This window comes from Macaca nemestrina, chromosome 19, assembly GCF_043159975.1.
Source record: "Macaca nemestrina isolate mMacNem1 chromosome 19, mMacNem.hap1, whole genome shotgun sequence".
Taxonomy (NCBI): Eukaryota; Metazoa; Chordata; class Mammalia; order Primates; family Cercopithecidae; genus Macaca; species Macaca nemestrina.
In genome coordinates this window covers 71,187,913-71,206,479 of record NC_092143.1, presented here as the reverse complement: position 1 = coordinate 71,206,479, position 18,567 = coordinate 71,187,913, and the positions used below count along the sequence as shown (strand labels likewise).

General features: G+C 46.2%; 1 protein-coding gene across 1 annotated transcript in view; it reads left to right on the top strand.

The window, feature by feature from the left end:
• The window catches only part of LOC105464721 (collectin subfamily member 12), a 183,713-nt gene that overhangs the window by 162,981 nt on the left and 2,165 nt on the right, over positions 1-18,567 (top strand). The window contains exons 6-9 of the mRNA XM_011712757.2: positions 4,231-4,719; positions 6,319-6,455; positions 7,686-7,795; positions 18,269-18,414. Of these exons, the coding sequence (XP_011711059.1) occupies positions 4,231-4,719; positions 6,319-6,455; positions 7,686-7,795; positions 18,269-18,414 (882 nt within the window). The remainder of the gene's footprint in view (positions 1-4,230; positions 4,720-6,318; positions 6,456-7,685; positions 7,796-18,268; positions 18,415-18,567) is intronic.

Here is an 18,567-nt window from a genome sequence, read left to right as displayed (position 1 = left end):
TCTTTACATAAGCCACAACTTACACATTGAGTGGGTGGGGAGATTCAACAGCCACTTCCAGTCCAGAGGAAAATAGCGGAACACCATAAACTACCCTACCCCAGAAATAAATAGGATGAATGAAAAGCTTCACCCCAGGTGAGGGAGGCCTCGGATTCATGTCAGGAGAGGGAGGGAGCGTTGTATCTTTGGAACTCTGTCAGAAGCTAGAAGAAGGTGTTCTGAAGAAATACAGCTCCCCGCACCAGCAGACATGAGCCTGTGATCAGTTCCTCTTTCATGGTCACAGGTAAACTCATTTCTTGTAACTTGCAAGGATAGCACTAGCCCCAGATGTAAGTGATGGAGAAACACAAATTATCAGCAAAAAAAAAAAAAAAAAAATTAAGAGAATAAAGCTAAAGATTATTTCTTAAAACACTTGAATTTCCCAATATGCCATCTTCATTATTTGGATTTCCTAAAGTTAAACACAGAAGATAAGTAAAACAGAAATAGTTGAGAAAAAAGTTTAATTTTGCAGTTACTCGACATATACTAGAATTTTTTGTTTTGTTTTGGCCTAAATTGTCAGTACGTTTTCCCTAGAACTATCCATAATGCTACGTCCATTGTGGGGGAACATACGTGGCACTTTCACCTCTATTCGTCTCTGAGATGCTATTTCCCAGCTACACAGAGGCATTAAGTTACTTTTTTAAAGGAGATAGATCTGGCAGCAAAAAGTCTGCCTTCCCTATCTTTACTAAATGGGATAGGCTATGTAGGTGAGCCTGACCAGGTTAGGCAGAACAAAAGTCCAACTGTGGATGTGGAGACCCACTGGATTAATTCATGAGGGTCAGTAGCAAGGAAAGATGGATCTCCTTATGATTATTTCATAGTGGCAGCCACAGCCCACCTGATACAGAGATTATTATAAGATGCGGGGCACCAGGCAGGTCACCCTTCCCCAAAAACCTATCCCTTCTGATCTCACCTGGGGCACAAAATGTGAGCATTAGAGTGCTGGACTTTTTAACCATGATGTGCATGTATTTGATAAACACTTGCTTAATAGTGACTGTGGGCCAGACCCTACAAGGGGCTAGACGTGGAGAAGGGTCTTGAGTAGAACAAATAAGAACTATAAGATTAGAGAAGAGAAAACTTCCATCTGAAGTGGCCTGGGAGGATGCCAGGAATATTACCGAAGGACATGGGCAGAGGAAATTGTCAGAGAAGAGATGTGCAGAAAGTACAGAGGAGGATAGAATAAACACAGGCGAGACTAGGCTGGGAGGAGCCTTCATGCCAGACTGATCAGGTGGGGCCGCATATTCTTGAGCAAGTGGAGATCAGAGCTGGGCTTAAGGAAGACAAAAGGCAGAGTGGAATGAATGGAGAGGAATCACAGGTAGGAAGATCAATTAAGAAGTTACCGTGAACACCTTCCAAAAAAGACAGAGAGAGGTGGGAAGAAGAGAGCCTACACTAGGGTCATGACCAGGGTCAGGGCGAGGAAAAGAGGGTTGTGGCAATGTGGTGGGAGAAGGGATGATGGAAGGAGAACATGCACAGCAAAGAGACAAGAAGTTCAGCTGTGGACACGCAGGTTAGAGGTGCTGGCAGAACCAGAGAAAATGGATCCTTCAACTAGCAGGTGCATATAAAGGCCCAGAGCCCAGGGTTGCTGAAGACAAGTAGGAGTCAACAGGAGCTGTGGGCAGAGGTCAGTGACATGGGTCTAGGTAGAAGTGACTTCATCCCTAAGTCTTCTAAAGTCTCCCATTTGTGGAGCAGATAACGCTAGAAAGAATGCATTGAGGCCAGTCCTTGCCATTAGCATAAACTCTCTTACCACTGGAAGAGGGTCCTGCTAATAAATCTGTGAGCGACATATGGGTAGCCTTCCATAAGCAAACTAAGTCCAGAGCCTAAGCTTCTGCTAAGAGAGAACACGGATGGATTGGCTTGACTGGGAGCCGTGGATGTTAGGGTACAGTAGACATCCATCAAGACCTAGGGTGGGGAAGGAGACAGGGAGATCCCCCTAGAGAGGTGGGAAGGATTGCTTCATGATTCTGTCCTCAGACCAATGGGAGAGGGAGGACAAGGAGCAGGAGGGATAGAGGAACTTAGGGTAGATCTGCCACCCATCCTCCATTGCTCCAGCACTTCCATCCTTCTAACTTTACAGGCTTTCTGCTTCTGTAGAAAAAGTAAGGCCAGGCACAGTGTCTCACACCTGTAATCCCAGCACTTTGAGAGTCCGATGGGGGAGGATCGCTTGAGGCCAGGAATTCGAGGTCAGTCTGGGCAACACAGTGAGACCTCCATCTCTACAAAAAAATTAAAAAGTTTTTTAAAAGCAGGCAATGTGGTACAAGCCTGTAGTCTCAGCTACATGGGAGGAAGCTGAGGTTGGAGGATTGCTTCAGCCCAAGAGTGCAAAGTTGCAGTGAGCTATGATCATGCCACTGTGCTCCAGCCTGGGTGACAGAGTGAGACTGTCTCTAAAAAAATAGAGTGAGACTCTGTCGCTAAAAAAAAGAGAGAGAATAAGTGTGGCCTTTTATTATTCATGCAGAATTGTGAGATTTCAGAAACTCTCCGATTCATTCATTTCGACATCAGAAGACCTGAGTTCATGCCCCAGCTCCACTACTAGACTGTGATTGACCATGTCTTACTCTCCTTGGTATCTGTTCCTAGTAGCTAAGTATCCTTGAACAAATAGTTTGGCATCTCTGGCCCTACATGTCCTCGTCTGTGCAGTGAGAATTCCACATCACAGGCAAGATCAGGTGGCATAATGTATGTGAAAGTACCTTGAAAATTGTCTCACTATACAGTTCCTGGTAGGGGATTATTTGTGTGAAATTTCCCGTTCCCTCTGAGAAACTAAAGAAAGAAAAACAATCCTGTGTTATGTGGGCCTCTTTATGAGATGTTGGGGACAACAGTATTTGCTTTTCTTCCCAATTTGATGGTCCACATAACTTTTTTCTCTAGCCTACCTTCCTTATGTATATTATTAGACTTACAAAGCAACCCAGAGTGTTTGGACACCTGTCCACAACGAGCAGCAAAGCCCCACCAGGCTTTCCCACAGAGACCTCCCGTCCCTCTGAGCTGGCCCACGGGTGAGTGAGGCTCAGCCCTAAGGACACCTGCATCCCCACAGCTTTGGTGGACAGCACAGGCATGCCAGCTGGGGTGCGACAGAGAGGAAGGTTATAGGGAAGTTACAGGCTTGGTTATAGGGAGAGAATTAATACATCAATGCCCGTCAACACCTGATGGCATGTTTTGGTCTCCTTCAGTTCTTTATCCCACAATACCTTAACACGGTGCTTGTCATATAATAGGTCTTTAATAAATATTTATCAAATTAAGGAAAACAGGAAATAAGTAAGAGCAAATCCTGATCCTGGTCTGCACAACTTTCCTGCTGATGACAGCATAGGCCCAGGTGACTAAGAGAACCCAGTTTAATCGTGTGAGTCACTGTGAAGAATAAGCCCCTGGTTGTCAGTGTCACCATGAAGGACATCAGTGGGGCACTAAAAAGCTGTGCACCATTACAATACATTCTCAAAGCTTGAAGAGGAAGGGTGAGCTTACTGAAGAACACACAGTACACTGGCTTGCTCAGGCTGCCGTACCAAAGTTCACAGACTGGGAGGCTTGAACAGCAGACATTTCTTTCCTTACGGTTCCGGAGGCCGCGAGTCCGAGATCAAAGCGTCAGCCGTGTTGTTTCCTCCGAGGCCTCCCTCCTTGGTTTGCAGGTGTCCATCTTCTCCCTGTGTCCGTCTTCTCCCTGTGTCTATCTTCTCCCTGTGTCCTCAGGCGATCTTTCCTCTGTGGGTCTGTGACCTAATCCCCTCTTCTTTTTTTTTTTTTTTTTTTTTAAATCCCCTCTTCTTTAAGGACACCAGTCCTATTGGGTTAGGGTCACCCATGTCACCTCGTTTTAACTCGATGACCTCTGTGAAGGCCGTGCCTCTAAGTAAGTTGCATCCTGAGGTGCTGGGGGTTAGGACTTCAACATAAGAATTTGGAGGAGGACATAATTTAGCCCGTAACAGTCAACAGTCGTATGATAAACAAATAATCTTTCCCTAATGTGTATATTTTGTGTGCTAGGTTTTTTTAGTTTGGAGATTTTATAAGAAGAAAAATCATTCATAACTGTCATTCACAGTGGATTTCATGTTGACACTTTTTTTTTTTTTTATGTTTTAGGTCCACCGGGCCCCAGGGGTCCAAAAGGTGACAGAGGATCCCAGGGACCCCCTGGTCCAACTGGCAACAAGGGACAGAAAGGAGAGAAGGGGGAGCCTGGACCGCCTGGCCCTGCGGGTGAGAGAGGCCCAGTTGGACCCGCAGGTCCCCCCGGAGAGCGTGGCGGCAAAGGATCTAAGGGCTCCCAGGGCCCCAAAGGTTCCCGTGGTTCCCCCGGGAAGCCCGGCCCTCAGGGCCCCAGTGGGGACCCAGGCCCCCCAGGCCCTCCAGGCAAAGAAGGACTCCCTGGGCCCCAGGGCCCTCCTGGCTTCCAGGGACTGCAGGGCACTGTGGGGGAGCCTGGGGTTCCTGGACCTCGGGGACTGCCAGGCTTGCCTGGGGTACCAGGCATGCCAGGCCCCAAGGGCCCCCCCGGCCCTCCTGGCCCATCAGGAGCAGTGGTGCCCCTGGCCCTGCAGAATGAACCAACCCCGGCACCAGAGGACAATGGTAAGTCCGAGTCCTCCCTCCAGCCAGGGGGACAGGGCAGTGCATGTGCTTGAGACTGAGCCAGCCCCTAGTGTGTGGCCCCACCCATGTTATTTGTTTTTGTTTTTGTTTGAGACAGGGTCTCACTCTGTCACCCAGGCTGGAGTGCCATGGCGTGATCTCAGCTCACTGCAACCTCCACCTCCCAGGTTCAAGCAATTCTCCTGCCTCAGCCTCCCAAGTAGCTGAGACTACAAGCGTGTGCCACCACGGCCAGCTAATTTTTGTATTTTTAGTAGAGAGGGGGTTTCGCCATGTTGGCCAGGCTGGTCTCAAACTCCTGGCCTCAAGCCATCCGCCTGCCTTAGTCTCCCAAAGTGCTGGGATTACAGGTGTGAGTCACCACGTCTTGTCCCCCGCTCCATATTATTTCACAGCAAAGGCATCTTAGGGGCTGGCACAGGAGCCCTGCTGCCAAAACAGGTCTCCACACCAGTCATGTGTTTCTCTGTAAACACCATCAGATTCTCTAGCACAAATTGTTTTATGTAGTATGTATGTACGTATGAATGGAACAGGGTGTCACTCTGTCACCCAGGCTGGAATGACGGAGTGAACTGGTGCAAACATAGCTCACTGCAGCTTTGACCTCCTGGGCTTAGGCGATCTTCCCACTCAGACTCCTGCGTAGCTGGGACCACAGGGGTGTGCCACCACACCTGGCTAATTTTTTATTTTCATTTTTTGTAGAGACAGGGTCTTGTTATATTGCCCGGGCTGGTCTTGAACTCCTGGTCTCTGGCAACCCTCCTGCCTCAGTCTTGCAACGTGCTGGGATTCCAGGTGTGAGCCACGGCACCGGCTCTTGCACTTGTTTATTTATAGGGGGCAGCCCTCAGAAGACAAACACAATGCAAAACATTTCCTTCAGGGAAGCCTGCGGCTGGCCACCCTGACCACTCTTGCCTCGTTTTACATCCTCACTCTGGGGATAGATGGGCTCGCTCCGTTAGCTCCATCAACATGCGGATGGAACCCTCAGCTATTGATGACTACAGTTAATTTCTTTTTGAGGTGTTAGATGTTATGGTGCCTTCTAGTCTTTTGATAATTAAACATTTGACAAAACTCAAATGTTTGGTTAGCAACCAAGCCTATTTTTCTCTCCTTCAACCCAACCCCTATTCTACTTGATTTTGGTCGGTGAGGCCTGGGTTATCTTTTTTGATCCATGAGCCCAGTTTTGGTGCTGGGTTGTCACATCCAACTGTTCATAGGTTCCATATGATTCCAGACTGACGCTGAACATCTGTGCCTGCCCTGCTTCTTGTTGTTGCTTCTGTTATTTCTGTCATTGTGAAGACGGATCCAGACGCAGAAGAACAAAGACCCAGTCAAAGATCTTTTCCAGATTATGTGGTTTTGGCTTGTGCTCTGCAGTCCACTCTGGGCTCATGCTTGCTGCGAGCACGTCCGTGAACATCAGCTGTGGGCCTCGAGCAGGGACGCTCAGGCTGCTCCCAGCAGGACCACAGTTTTGGCCTCTGAAACACAACTGAAGAAAAGCAGAGTGCTTTCTGTGATTTTTTTAATCATTGTTTTCCACTTTTGCATTCCTAGGCTGCCCGCCTCACTGGAAGAACTTCACAGACAAATGCTACTATTTTTCTATTGAGAAAGAAATTTTTGAGGAAGCAAAGCTTTTCTGTGAAGACAAGTCTTCCCATCTCGTTTTCATAAACACTAGGGAGGAACAGGTATGCCTGCCACATACTTGGTCGGGGAAACTATAATTTAAGGATAGTTTACATCTGGAAATTGCAGGCTAGTTGGGGATTTGGAGATATCACGAATTCCTAGTCACGTAAACATGGGAGGCAACATTACAGAGATTTGGATTTCATCCAGTGGCTAGAAGCGTTCATGGCATTGGAATTGTATCTTCATGATTCTTCCTGGAAGGTATTACTTACCAAGCCTGGAGATGTGTGGCTCCTTCTGGTGGCTGTTGAAATAATTATAATGCAGAGAAGCTTGAGGGCTGCCACCAGGCACCTGTGGGGGCAGAGACAGAGGCATGAACACTATAGGGATGGAGTGGGGTGCAAGGGACCACGCATGGCCCCAGAGGAGTCAGGAAGAGCAAAGAAGGCTGAGGAGGCAGGGCCCACACATGGTGATGCTAGTGTCCACTCATTAGACCCCTTCTGTATGCCAGGCACTGTGCGAGGCATCTTCTCCCTTAAACCTCACAACAACCCTGGAACGTAGGTATTATTATTGTCCTCATTTGACAGATAGGAAAACTGAGGCCCAGCAAGGGTTATGCAGACTGAGACCAAAACTGCGGCCCGTCTAGCAACAATGCAGCGCTTTCTTTGATACCACACCATTCCAGCAGCCTCCTCCCTTTTCCCTAAGTTATCTCCAGCAGACACAGTCCTGTAAACAGATGTTTCCTGTAGTAACTGACTGGAATGAGCACACGGCAGAGAGTGACCAAGCACCTGGGCTTTAGAATACACAGACCAGGCCCAAGCCCAGCTCAGCTGCTTCTCATGCTTGTTCAATGGGTGGTTATAAAAGCTTGAAGACACACTGCGTGCAACACACTGCACATGGGGCCCAGCCCAGAGGAAGTGCCCAATAATATCATGACTATTCCTATGATTAGGACATGGGAGAAAGGGGTGGGTGGTAGGAGGAGGTTGGAACCAATGGACATTCACTGAGTTGTCTGCGTGATTTAGAGGAAGAGCCTCACTTTAACATCAGTTGTAAACTTGTAAGAAGAAAAAGTCAAAGCCCCCCAAACAGTGCAAAACAGAGCAACTAGCAAGAAAAAAGCAGAAAGCAAAAGCAGGCTACACGTTCTAACAAATATCCTCTTTTAAATTGTCCTTTTTTCTAAATGTTAAATAAAAGAAGAAGGCCTGAGACATCTGTTCTGAAAAATAGTCACGCACCATCCCTGGTTTGTTTTTCAGCAATGGATAAAAAAACAGATGGTAGGGAGAGAGAGCCACTGGATCGGCCTCACAGACTCAGAGCATGAAAATGAATGGAAGTGGCTGGATGGGACATCTCCAGACTACAAGTAAGTACTCAGAAGCTTCCAGATTGGTGGTCAGGCTCTCACTGTTCTGTTGTCGCTTCTTGCCCGACTCCCAACAGTTTCTTCCTTAATGACCTCATGTCCTAGACGCTCCTCCCAAACTGGGGCTCCTGGTACTAGTTGCGTATTTCCCCTGGAGAAATCGTGGTTGACAGTTGATACCCTGTCAAATAAGGCTTTCCTTTCTTCTTTTCATGGAGTGAATTTTTTTTCATTTCTAAGGAAAAAATCATGAAACTCATAAAACCACACAGCGTAATACTTCTGGTCGAGGCATTTTCTTTAAACGCTATGGGAAAGCATGATGAAGCCCAGGCAACCTCAAGCATGATCAGCGTTCGCCCCAGGCGTGTTTCCAAGAACTGGGGAGCTCCCTTCAGGATCACACTGTGGATGCCCCTGACAACCTAGTTGGGCTTCTGGGCAGAGTGTGATTAGAAACTACAGATGTGTAATTTTCCTGGCTCATGCTTGTAATCCCAGCACTTTGGGAGGCTGAGATGGGCAGATCACTTGAGGTCTGGAGTTCAAGACCAGTCTGGTCAACATGGCGAAACCTCGTCTTTACTAAAAAAAAAATACAAAAATTAGCCAGATATGGTGGCGCATGCGTGTAATCCCAGCTATTCAGGAGGCTGAGGCAGAAGAATTGCTTAAATCCAGGAGGCGGAGGTTGTTGGGAGCCGAGATCATGCCACCGCACTCCAGCCTGGGCCACAGAGCAAGACTCCATCTCAAAAAAGAAAAAAAAAAAAAAAGAAACTACAAATGTGTGATTTTCCTACACATAGGAAGTTAAAATACACCATAAACAAAGTTGCATTTGCGGGATAACCATCCCCTAGAGGTTTGAAGATTCCCTTTAAGTCCCATGTGACCTAAGTTCTATGAAAGGAGCAACAAAGAACAGAATCACTTTGAGGTACCTTCTCAGCTAACCCAGAAGTCTCCAGGATCTCATCCTACCCCAGGGGATGTTAACCCCTTCCCTAATTCTAACAATGACTGTATTGCATCAGTTTGATTTTCACGTCTCCGTACTCTGACTTTGCCTCTAACAGGTGTGAAAATTGCAAGGAACTGTAACAAATGAAGCAGAATTTATTAAAAAAAAAAAAAAAAAAAAAAAAAACCCTCTGAGTAACCTTTAGTTTGCTGGAGACAGAGAGGCCAGACCCTGCAGAGGCTCCACCAGGCACAAGAGCATCACCGCATTGGAAGCACTTTCTGAGCATTGGGCAAAGGCCATGGTGTGGCCTCTGGGGCTGTCCCAGGAGAGGAGAAAACAAGGGTGTTTCAGGCCTAAGACAGTCTCATGGCCATGGAGGCCTAGGCGTGTATCAGCCGAGCAGCAAGGAGGAGGGTCAGAGGTGATGGAGAAGCCAGATCGAGTTTTTAAAATGTCCCTGTGTGCGTGTGCATGTGCATTTGGATAAACAGGCTCTTTCGTACTTTCAAATTCTCCATGTGAGTAGGATCAGAGGATAAAGGAGGAAATCAGAATAAGGCCATCTCTCTTTTATTTTTGTTTGTTTTTTGTTTTTTGTTTGTTTTTTTGAGACGGAGTCTCGCTCTGTCACCCAGGCTGGAGTGCAGTGGCCGGATCTCAGCTCACTGCAAGCTCCTCCTCTCGGGTTCACGCCATTCTCCTGCCTCAGCCTCCCGAGTAGCTGGGACTACAGGCACCCGCCACTTCGCCCGGCTAGGTTTTTTTTTGTATTTTTTAGTAGAGACGGGGTTTCACCGTATTAGCCAGGATGGTCTCGATCTCCTGACCTCATGATCCGCCCATCTCGGCCTCCCAAAGTGCTGGGATTACAGGCTTGAGCCACCGCGCCCGGCCTATTTTTGTTTGTTTTTAAGAGACAAGGTCTCACTCTGTTGCCCAGGCTGAAGGGCAGTGGCACGATCATGGCTCACTGCAGCCTCTTATCTCCCCAGCTCACGCGATCCTCCCACCTCAGACTCCCAGGTCCCTGGTACCACAGGTGCACATCACCACACCCGGCTAATGGTTTCAGCTTTTGTTTAGACGTGGTCCACTATGTTGCTCTGGTTGGTCTCAAACTCCTAGCCTCAAGTGATCCTCCCACCTTGGCCTCCCAAAGCACTGGGATCACAGGTATGAGCCACTGCAACTAGCCAGGCCATCTCTTTATAAAAAATAAACACGTGGCCAAATATTGATTTGAAACATTAGAAGATTTTAGGTCTGCTCTGAAGATTTAGACTTCCCTTAAGGGTAAGTGGATGTCTGCTGCAGGTCTGTCAGAGACCCGTCTGCTTCTCTGCGCCTGTCCTGGGGAGAGGAAGGGGTGCCCCCTGGCATCCTCTGGCACTTGAGAATTTGCCTGATGAGCCAAGGAAAGTGCCCAACACATCAGGGACACACTTTAGGAGACCCAAAACGGTTGCAGGAATCACCATCTGAAACGGTAGCTGTAGAAGGTTGGAGCTGGGGATGGGAGACAGAGACTATTTTCTTAGAAAGACAAATTCTGCTTTTTTGACAGCCAAGAGTGCCAGGGCCTTTTTTTTTTTTTTTTTTTTAAAGAGTGTTGGGAGAAGCTGGAAAAAAAATCATCTTCACTTTTTTCACTGCCATAAATGCACAAAGGTCTGGGTTAGACTCACTAAGAAATTCAATCTTAAGCCTTTCCTCAAGGAAAAAACTGGATTGGCCCATATGGAATGGATTGGGCTGGAACATGACTGTCTGTGCCAGCTCTCCCAATGTGACATTTTTCTCCTCTTCCCTGGGGTCCAGCAAGAATGATATGATTTGGATGGAGCGCACCGGCTTGGTACCCAGGACCTAAGAATGACGTCACCAGACACCTCACTGGGCACCCAGTCCCCAACCACAGCCATTTTGGAGCCTCCCAAATCCTCAGCTCTGCACCCCAGCCACCACACAGGCTGTGCTTCTCGTTTTCCACCCAAAGGAATACATAGGCACATAAAAATCCCCAGGATCAAATTTTGAAAGCAAGAAAAGTTAGGCAGGCATGTTATGAGGTCTCAATAACCAAAGGCTAATTTAATTTGACATATAATAATAAACATTGCACACACTAGAAAGCAAGCCAGTGCAGTCAAGGGAGGGAGTACATGCTCCAGCGTCAGCAAGATCGGGGTTCTGGGCCTTGAACCAGCAACTCTCAAAACTGCAGGGCCTCATGCGAGTTCCTCAGCCCCACAAAACCTCCATGTCCCCATTTAGAAGATGAATTTTACAAAAGTACCTATGTCAGTATTGTGAAAATCAAATGTGATATCTGTATGTAAAGCCTTTAGTACAGGGCTTGGCACGTAGGAAGTGCTCGAGAAATAGTACCTGCTGGTATTGGTCTATTATTACTATTATCATCATAATTATTATCATATTAGTTAGCAGTTGCTGATAAATACTACATAGCACATATATATTTTACAGTATCCTGATTGGGATGTCCACACAGTGTCTTACTCAAGTCCCACAACAGGTTTGTGAAGAACACAAGAAAAACGTTCTCTGCATGCCCTGGCAATGGGGACTGGGCTTTAGGCTCTCAGGGGTCTCCCACAAGTATAAACTGCCCCAAATATGTCTCCTCCCAGTCAGACCCACTTTTTTTTTGGAGATGGAGTCTTGCTCTGTCGCCAGGCTGGAGGGCAGTGGTGAGATCTCGGCTCACTGCAACCTCCGCCTCCTAGGTTCAAGTGATTCTCCTGTCTCAGCCTCTCAGTAACGGATTACACGCACCCCCCACCACGCTCGGCTAACTTTTTTGTATTTTTAGTAGAGATGGGGTTTCACCATGTTGGTCAGGCTGGTCTTGAACTCCTGACCTCAGGTGATCCCCCCGCCTCAGCCTCCCAAAGTGCTGGGATTACAGGCGCGAGCCACCACACCCAGCCATCAGACTGACTTTTACTCGCCTCGTCTTTGCATCTGTGGCCTCCAAGCATTGGCCCATCCACCTCCCTTACCCCTGCCACCAGCAGTGATTTCTGGAACAGATCATCGCAAGAGACTATTATGAACAGTTATTCACCAAAAAATTGGATAACCTAGAAGAATGGATAAATTCCTAGAAACCTATAGCCTACCAAGACCGGATCCAGAAGAAATAGAAAGCACAGGCTGAGGTGGGAGTGTCATTTGAGGCCAGGAGTTCAAGACCAGCCTGAGCAACAGAGCAAGACCCCCATCTCTTAAAGAAAAACAAGGAAAAAAAAGGAAGAAATAGCCTGGCCAGCCTAATAACAAATAAGGAGGTTGAAGTAGCAATCAGAAACCTCCCAAAAAAAAATAAGCCCAGGACCAGATGGCTTCACAGCCAAATTCTACCAAACATTCAAAAAGCATCAGTCCTTCTTAAACTCTTCCAAAAAATAGAAGTCGATGGGCCTGGCACCATTCCATCCCTTGCCCAGGCTAAGAAGAATTAAGTACCACTGCTTTCCCCTTACTCTTTTCTCCCAGCACACATACCATCCTTTTAAAATGGTTCGTGGGTTTCGTGGTTACTGTTAAAGAGAAAATAGACGAGGGGTAAAAGGCTCTATCCTCTGCGTCTCGGCCTCACCTCGTTTTTCATGCTGAGACCTGGTTGTGAAAGAGAGTGCTGGAATGGACAGCAACAGTGACATGGAACAGAAGCCAGAGGCTTAGGGGACACACAGATTGACCGCAGGCCTATTTCCTATGAAACACTCAAGCTGACTTGCTGAATCTTACGGCTCCTTCTGTACCGCAGGGGGACAGGACCAGCTGAGGGGAAAGGGTGGCGTGAGATGCCAGCTGCCGTGGCCCAAGACAGTTCCAAGGATGGGTCCCCAGGGGCTTTGGATCCACACACCGATACAATTTCAAAAGAAAGATTGGCAGGTCTGACACAGATCAGCAGGATTTTATTTGCCGATTAAGGACAAGGCTTTAAAAAAGTACCAATCGGCAAATCTCAACATTAAAGAAAATAGTAAACCTGTAATTATTTCCAGGAAGAGACGGCTGGCCATCTTACATTCACACACACACACCACACCGTCCTTATTCTTCTCCTTTCACCAGGTCCTGTGAAAACTTCATTCTTGGTCAACACCCAGTCTGTGACTGGAGATGAGAGTCCATTGGCCCATAGTCTCATGAGAACATTTGATGAATTACCTTGAAGTGTCTGCCATGAGCCAGCGTCTGTGCTGGGCTGCAGGATCTTTTCTGGAGCGTGGGGGCAGCAGTGTGAGCGAGCAGTCGTCATTGGGATCATGTTTTAAAAAGGCAGGTTTCCGGGGCCATGTCACAGTCGATAGAACATAGCAACCCTAACTGTGGATACAGCAAAGAACAGGCCTTCAAAGGAGATTTCAACATTCCCCTCTCAGTTACTGAGGGACAAATTGATAGGGATATAATAGACACAATCAACTAACTGGACTTATTTGATATTTGTGGGACATTTCACCCAACATCTGCAAATACATATTCTTTTCAGGTGCGTGTGGTACATTCACCAAGATGAACTATATTCTGGGCCATAAAATAAGTCTCAATAAATTTAAAAGAACCAGAACTATAAGGCCAGGCACGGTGGCGCACGCCTGTAATTCCAGTACTTTGGGAAGCCGAGGCAGGTGGATCACCTGAGGCCAAGAGTTCGAGACCAGTGAGGCCAACATGGTGAAATCCCATCTCTACTAAAAGTACAAAACATTAGCCAGGTGTGGTGGCAGGTACCTGTAATCCCAGCTACTCAGGAGGCTGAGGCAGGAGAATTGCTTGAACCCGGGAGGTAGAGGTTGCAGTGAGCTGAGATCACACCATTGCACTCCAGCCTGGGTGAGACAGCGAGACTCCATCTCAAAAAAAAAACAAAAAACAAACAAAAAAAAAACTAGAACTATATAGAGTATGTTTTCTGACCAAAATAATTAAATTAGACATAGATAGAAAAATATCTGTGAAATCCCAATTATTTTAAATCACACATTTCTTAATAACCCAGGGGTCAAAGAAAAAAAATCACAAAGGAAATCTGAAAATGTTTCAAAGAAGATGAAAACATATCAAAATATGTGGAGTGCAGCTAAAATAGTATTTAGAAAGGTATAGTTATAGCTTTAAAATGCATATATTAGAAGCATTGTTTAAAGGTTGAAAATCAATTATCTGAGCTTCCACTTTACCAGGGTAGAGAAAGAAGAACAAATTAATCCCTAAGTAAGTCAAAGGAAGGAAAAAATAAAGACTGGAAAGCAGTGAAATAGAAAGACCAACAGTAGAAAGGATCTATAAAACAGGAACATGTCAAAGTTGATCTTTTCCTTTGGGAGGCCAAGGCAGGAGGATTGCTTGAGCCCAGGAGTTCGAGACCAGCCTGAGCAACATAGCAAGACCCCATCTCTACAAAAAACTTAAAAATTAGCTGGGTGTGCTGGTGTACATCTGTGGTCCCAGGTATTCAGGAGGCTGAGGTGAGAGGATCACTTGAGCTTGGGAGGTTGAGGCTGCAGTGAGCTGTGATCACACCTCTGCATTCTGGCCTTGGCTTTTTTTCTTTTTTCTTTCTTTTTTTTTTCCAAGACGGAACAAGACTCTGTCTCAAAAGAAAAAAAAAAAAAGGGCTGATCCTTTTACTCTTGGTGTAATGAATGTAGGTATAAGCATGTCACTGCGCAGACTGTCATTGTTAATGGAGGCTGCCTGCTAGACCTGTGAGAGCCGAACACATATGGGACCTGGGTACTGCCCACCTGCTCAGCAGAATGCTAAGGGAGCTTTTTTGCCTACCCTGCTTGCAGTTGCCTACCTTGGATCACCAGAGATGTGACAGTCTTCCTGAGAATCTCCCAAACACACTAGAAGCTCTTCTGTTCCTCTGTCCACAGGACATCATTTGGTGGGAGTGTGCTATCACAATTACAAGTCACAGCTTTCATCTTCACATCACAAAGATAAAATGTGCTGCCTTTCTGTCTATGCAGACTGCTTCATATAATATCATACATTGTGCTTTTAGTTTTTTGTGTTTTATTTTTTATTATTTAAGATGGTCTAGTTCTGTTGCCTAGGCTGGAGTGCGGTGGCACAATCATGGCTCACCGCAGCCTCAACCTCCCAGGCTCAAGTGATCCTCCTATTTTAGTCTCCTGAGTAGCTGGGACTTCTGGCATCAGCTGCCATACCTGGCTAATTTATTTTAAATGTTTTATAGAGATGGGGGGTTCTCACTGTGTTACCCAGACTAGTCTTGAACTCCCGGCCTCAAGCGATCCTCCTGCCTCAGCCTCCTGAAGTGCTGGGATTACAGTGTGAGCCACTGCGCTAGGCTGAATTAGAGGATGCTAAAGGTTCTCTTCCAGGCTCTTTCATTCTACGGTCCTATATTCTAAATCCTTTTTTTTTTTTTTTTTTTTTTTTTTTTTTTTTTTTGAGATGGAGACTCGCTCTGTCGCCCAGGCTGGAGGGCAGTAGTGTGATCTTGGCTCACTACAACCTCCACCTCCTGGGTTCAAGCGATTCTCATGCCTCAGCCTCCCCAGTAGCTGGGACTCCAGGCGCCTGCCACCAGGCCTGGCTAATGTTTGTATTTTTTTTAGTAGAGATGGGGTTTCGCCATGTTGGCCAGGCTGGTCTTGAACTCCTGACTTTAGGTGATCCACCCACCTCAGCCTCCCAAAGTGCTGGGATTACAGGTGTAAGCCACCGTGCCCAGCCTCTAAATCCTATTCTAAATATCTTATATTTAGATATATATACTTGATGTGTGTGTGTGTGTGTTTCCAGCTCACTAGAGCAGTCAGTCCAAGCATTTCCAAGATTCCTGGTGTACTCAGAGTATGATGTCCAAGTACATGTATGTGCTGCTACCACTCACTTCTGTGACATGTGTATGATCATGTAGAATTCGGGGCTTTGAGCCCCAGACTTCAGCCATTCATCTTGCCAGAATCTACCTGTGAATGAGGTTAAGGCACTGTTTAAGCTGACATTCTTCCCCAAAATATATACATTATGCTTATTTGGCATGTTATGTGCTATTTTATTATAAACACGCACACTGAGGGGTTTTCCCGCAAATCTCTCCATGTGATTTTAGCTTTGCTGAAGAGATGCTTTGAGACGCTGGGTGGTCAGTCCACAGAATAAATTGTCCCTGCAGCCTGCCTTCAGGCTACCCACTTTCCACCCATTCTGGCCTACTGCAGTCACCTCTGCTCATAGAACTGCATTCTGCTTTTAGTCCTAAGGAAAGCCTTGAGCACTGTATGTAAAGAATTCCAGTGACCTGGAAAATCAAATGGAGAAAGGTGATAAAGATTATCTCCTTTCTTATCACTCAGTTATTTCTCTGCCCGGTTGTTACATCCTTTTTATTTATTTAACTTAAAACGACTTAAAAGGAAACACAAAGGGAAAATATTAAGCAGGACTTCTAAGCCCAAAGAAGTCGTAGTTATACAATTTCCCAATTAACTGAGAAATCAAGAATATCAAATATCCTATCATTATACATTCAGGAGTCATAGATCTCAAATTTTATAAACAAAAGTAGAATCAAACCCCCTCATATTACTGGCAGAAATGAATAAAATGTACATCCACAAGATCAAACTGCTCAGGCATTGCTGACATCTCCAGAAGAATCTCACAAGGTGGAAAGAGTTACACAAAAAAAGCAAATGTGAAAGTAAACTACTTTTCCTTCCAACTTCATCTCTATCTGGTGTCGGGCTGAGATTGTCACAGGCTGAAATGTTGAACTCATTGTGACTCGTCTGTTATGTAAGCTCTAAGAGTTGGGACTTTGTCTCTTCTCTGCACTGCTATGTTGCCATCACCCAGATGATACCTGGCTCATAGCAGGAGGGCTATGGATGCCTGGTGTGAGTGAGTGAGTGAGTGAGTGAGTGAGTGAGTGAGTGAGACTATTTTCTAACTCTCCCTTCTAAGTAGCATCCCATTTTTACTCTCACCAATCGATGGTTTCCTCTGAATTCTCTTTCATCACTAGGTTTATTTAATTGAGGCCACTCGATTAATATCTATATTTTTTTGAGATGGAGCCTCCCTCTGTCACCTAGGCTGGAGTGCAGTGGCATGATCTTGGCTCACTGCAAACCTCCACCTCCTGGATTCAAGCGATTCTCCTGCCTCAGCCTCCCAAGTAGCTGGGCCTACAGGTGCCCACCACCATGCCCAGCTGATTTTTGTATTTTTAGTAGAGATGCAGTTTCATCATGTTGGCCAGGCTGGTCTCGAACTCCTGACCTCAGGAGATCCACCTGCCTCAGCCTCCCAAAGTGCTGCGATTACAGGCATGAGCCACCACGCCCAGCCTTCATATTCATTTTTTTAAAATCCCAAAATACACATTTGGTGTGGGGGAGTCAGTTCTACCCTGTCCCCATCCTTTGACCATGGACTTCAACCGTCCTTTCACGCTGCCCTCTGGTTTTGCGGGTCTTATTGTCCAGACATGCAGGGCCATACAGGCTGTCTTCTCGGGTGACCTGAGGACACTCTGTGGCCAGTGCGGTAATGAGTCATTGTTTATGGGAAGCACCCTCTGCTGCAGATGTTCTTCCAGACCCTCCACGTGAGGCTGGCTTGTCCTCTCAGGCAGCAGCTGCAAGCTTCTGTGAATGAATCTGCTTCTTAGACAAGATTGAGCCTTCAAAGGGTAAGTCTGGAAGCACACCTGATTTATTCATGGAAACAGAATCAAGAACTGTTATCTGTGGCAAAGTGCTGTTCCGAGCCACAGCATCCAAGTTAAAAGCCCCATGTGAACTCATCCTAAAGAAACTTGTTTTTAAGAATCTCTCTCTCAAAAAAGGCAGTGAAATGTAGGAGTCATTTTCAGTAAGATTAAATTACTATTTATTTCTAAAGCGATCAACCTTCCACAACTCAGCCAGATAATCATAACCAGTTATTTGTAATTGTAGGTTCTTGTAAATGTATTTCAAAAGTCTTTCACTTTCTCTTCCTGGCTCTTGGACTTGTTAGAGGCAAGATATTGAAATGTACAAGGTCCCTCTGGGTTCTCACAAGACCGTGTGTGTGTGTGTGTGTGTGTGTGTATCATGTCCTCATAATGAATAGATATTCACACACATATATGCACTCATGCCCAGAAGTGAGCATTCCAGTACACATTAGAAAATCATTCATCTAACTGTCCCAAAGCAAGATCCACTCCCTCCGCATTGTGATGAACCAGCGTAGTGAGTTTGGTTCATGGTAGCAAAGATCACAGGCCTGCAGGGAGATGCTGCGTTACACATTACTCTCCAAAACAGCTCCTCCTTACTCTGAATAAGAACACGTACTGCTTCTTAAACTGCATTTTCATTCCAGCATAGATGACATGCTTCAGTTTTGTTTTTTTATATTTCTCTGCTGCTCTTGAGTAAAGAAAAGCTGTGCATTACTGTGCAAATAACATTCAATTTCTGTTTTGCTAAAAGAAATTGGAAAGCTGGACAGCCGGATAACTGGGGTCATGGCCACGGGCCAGGAGAAGACTGTGCTGGCTTGATTTTTGCTGGGCAGTGGAACGATTTCCAATGTGAGGACGTCAATAACTTCATTTGCGAAAAAGACAGAGAGACAGGTGAGCCGTAGATGGGATTTAAGAGGGAGCTGCCAGCTTATGTCCTATGAAAGGGTGAGGGGTGGTGAGTACAAGGGCCCTGAATGCAGGCTCTGCAATTAGGTTTCAGTCCTGGTTCTGCTATTTATTAACTGGGCAGGTGATTAACCTCAG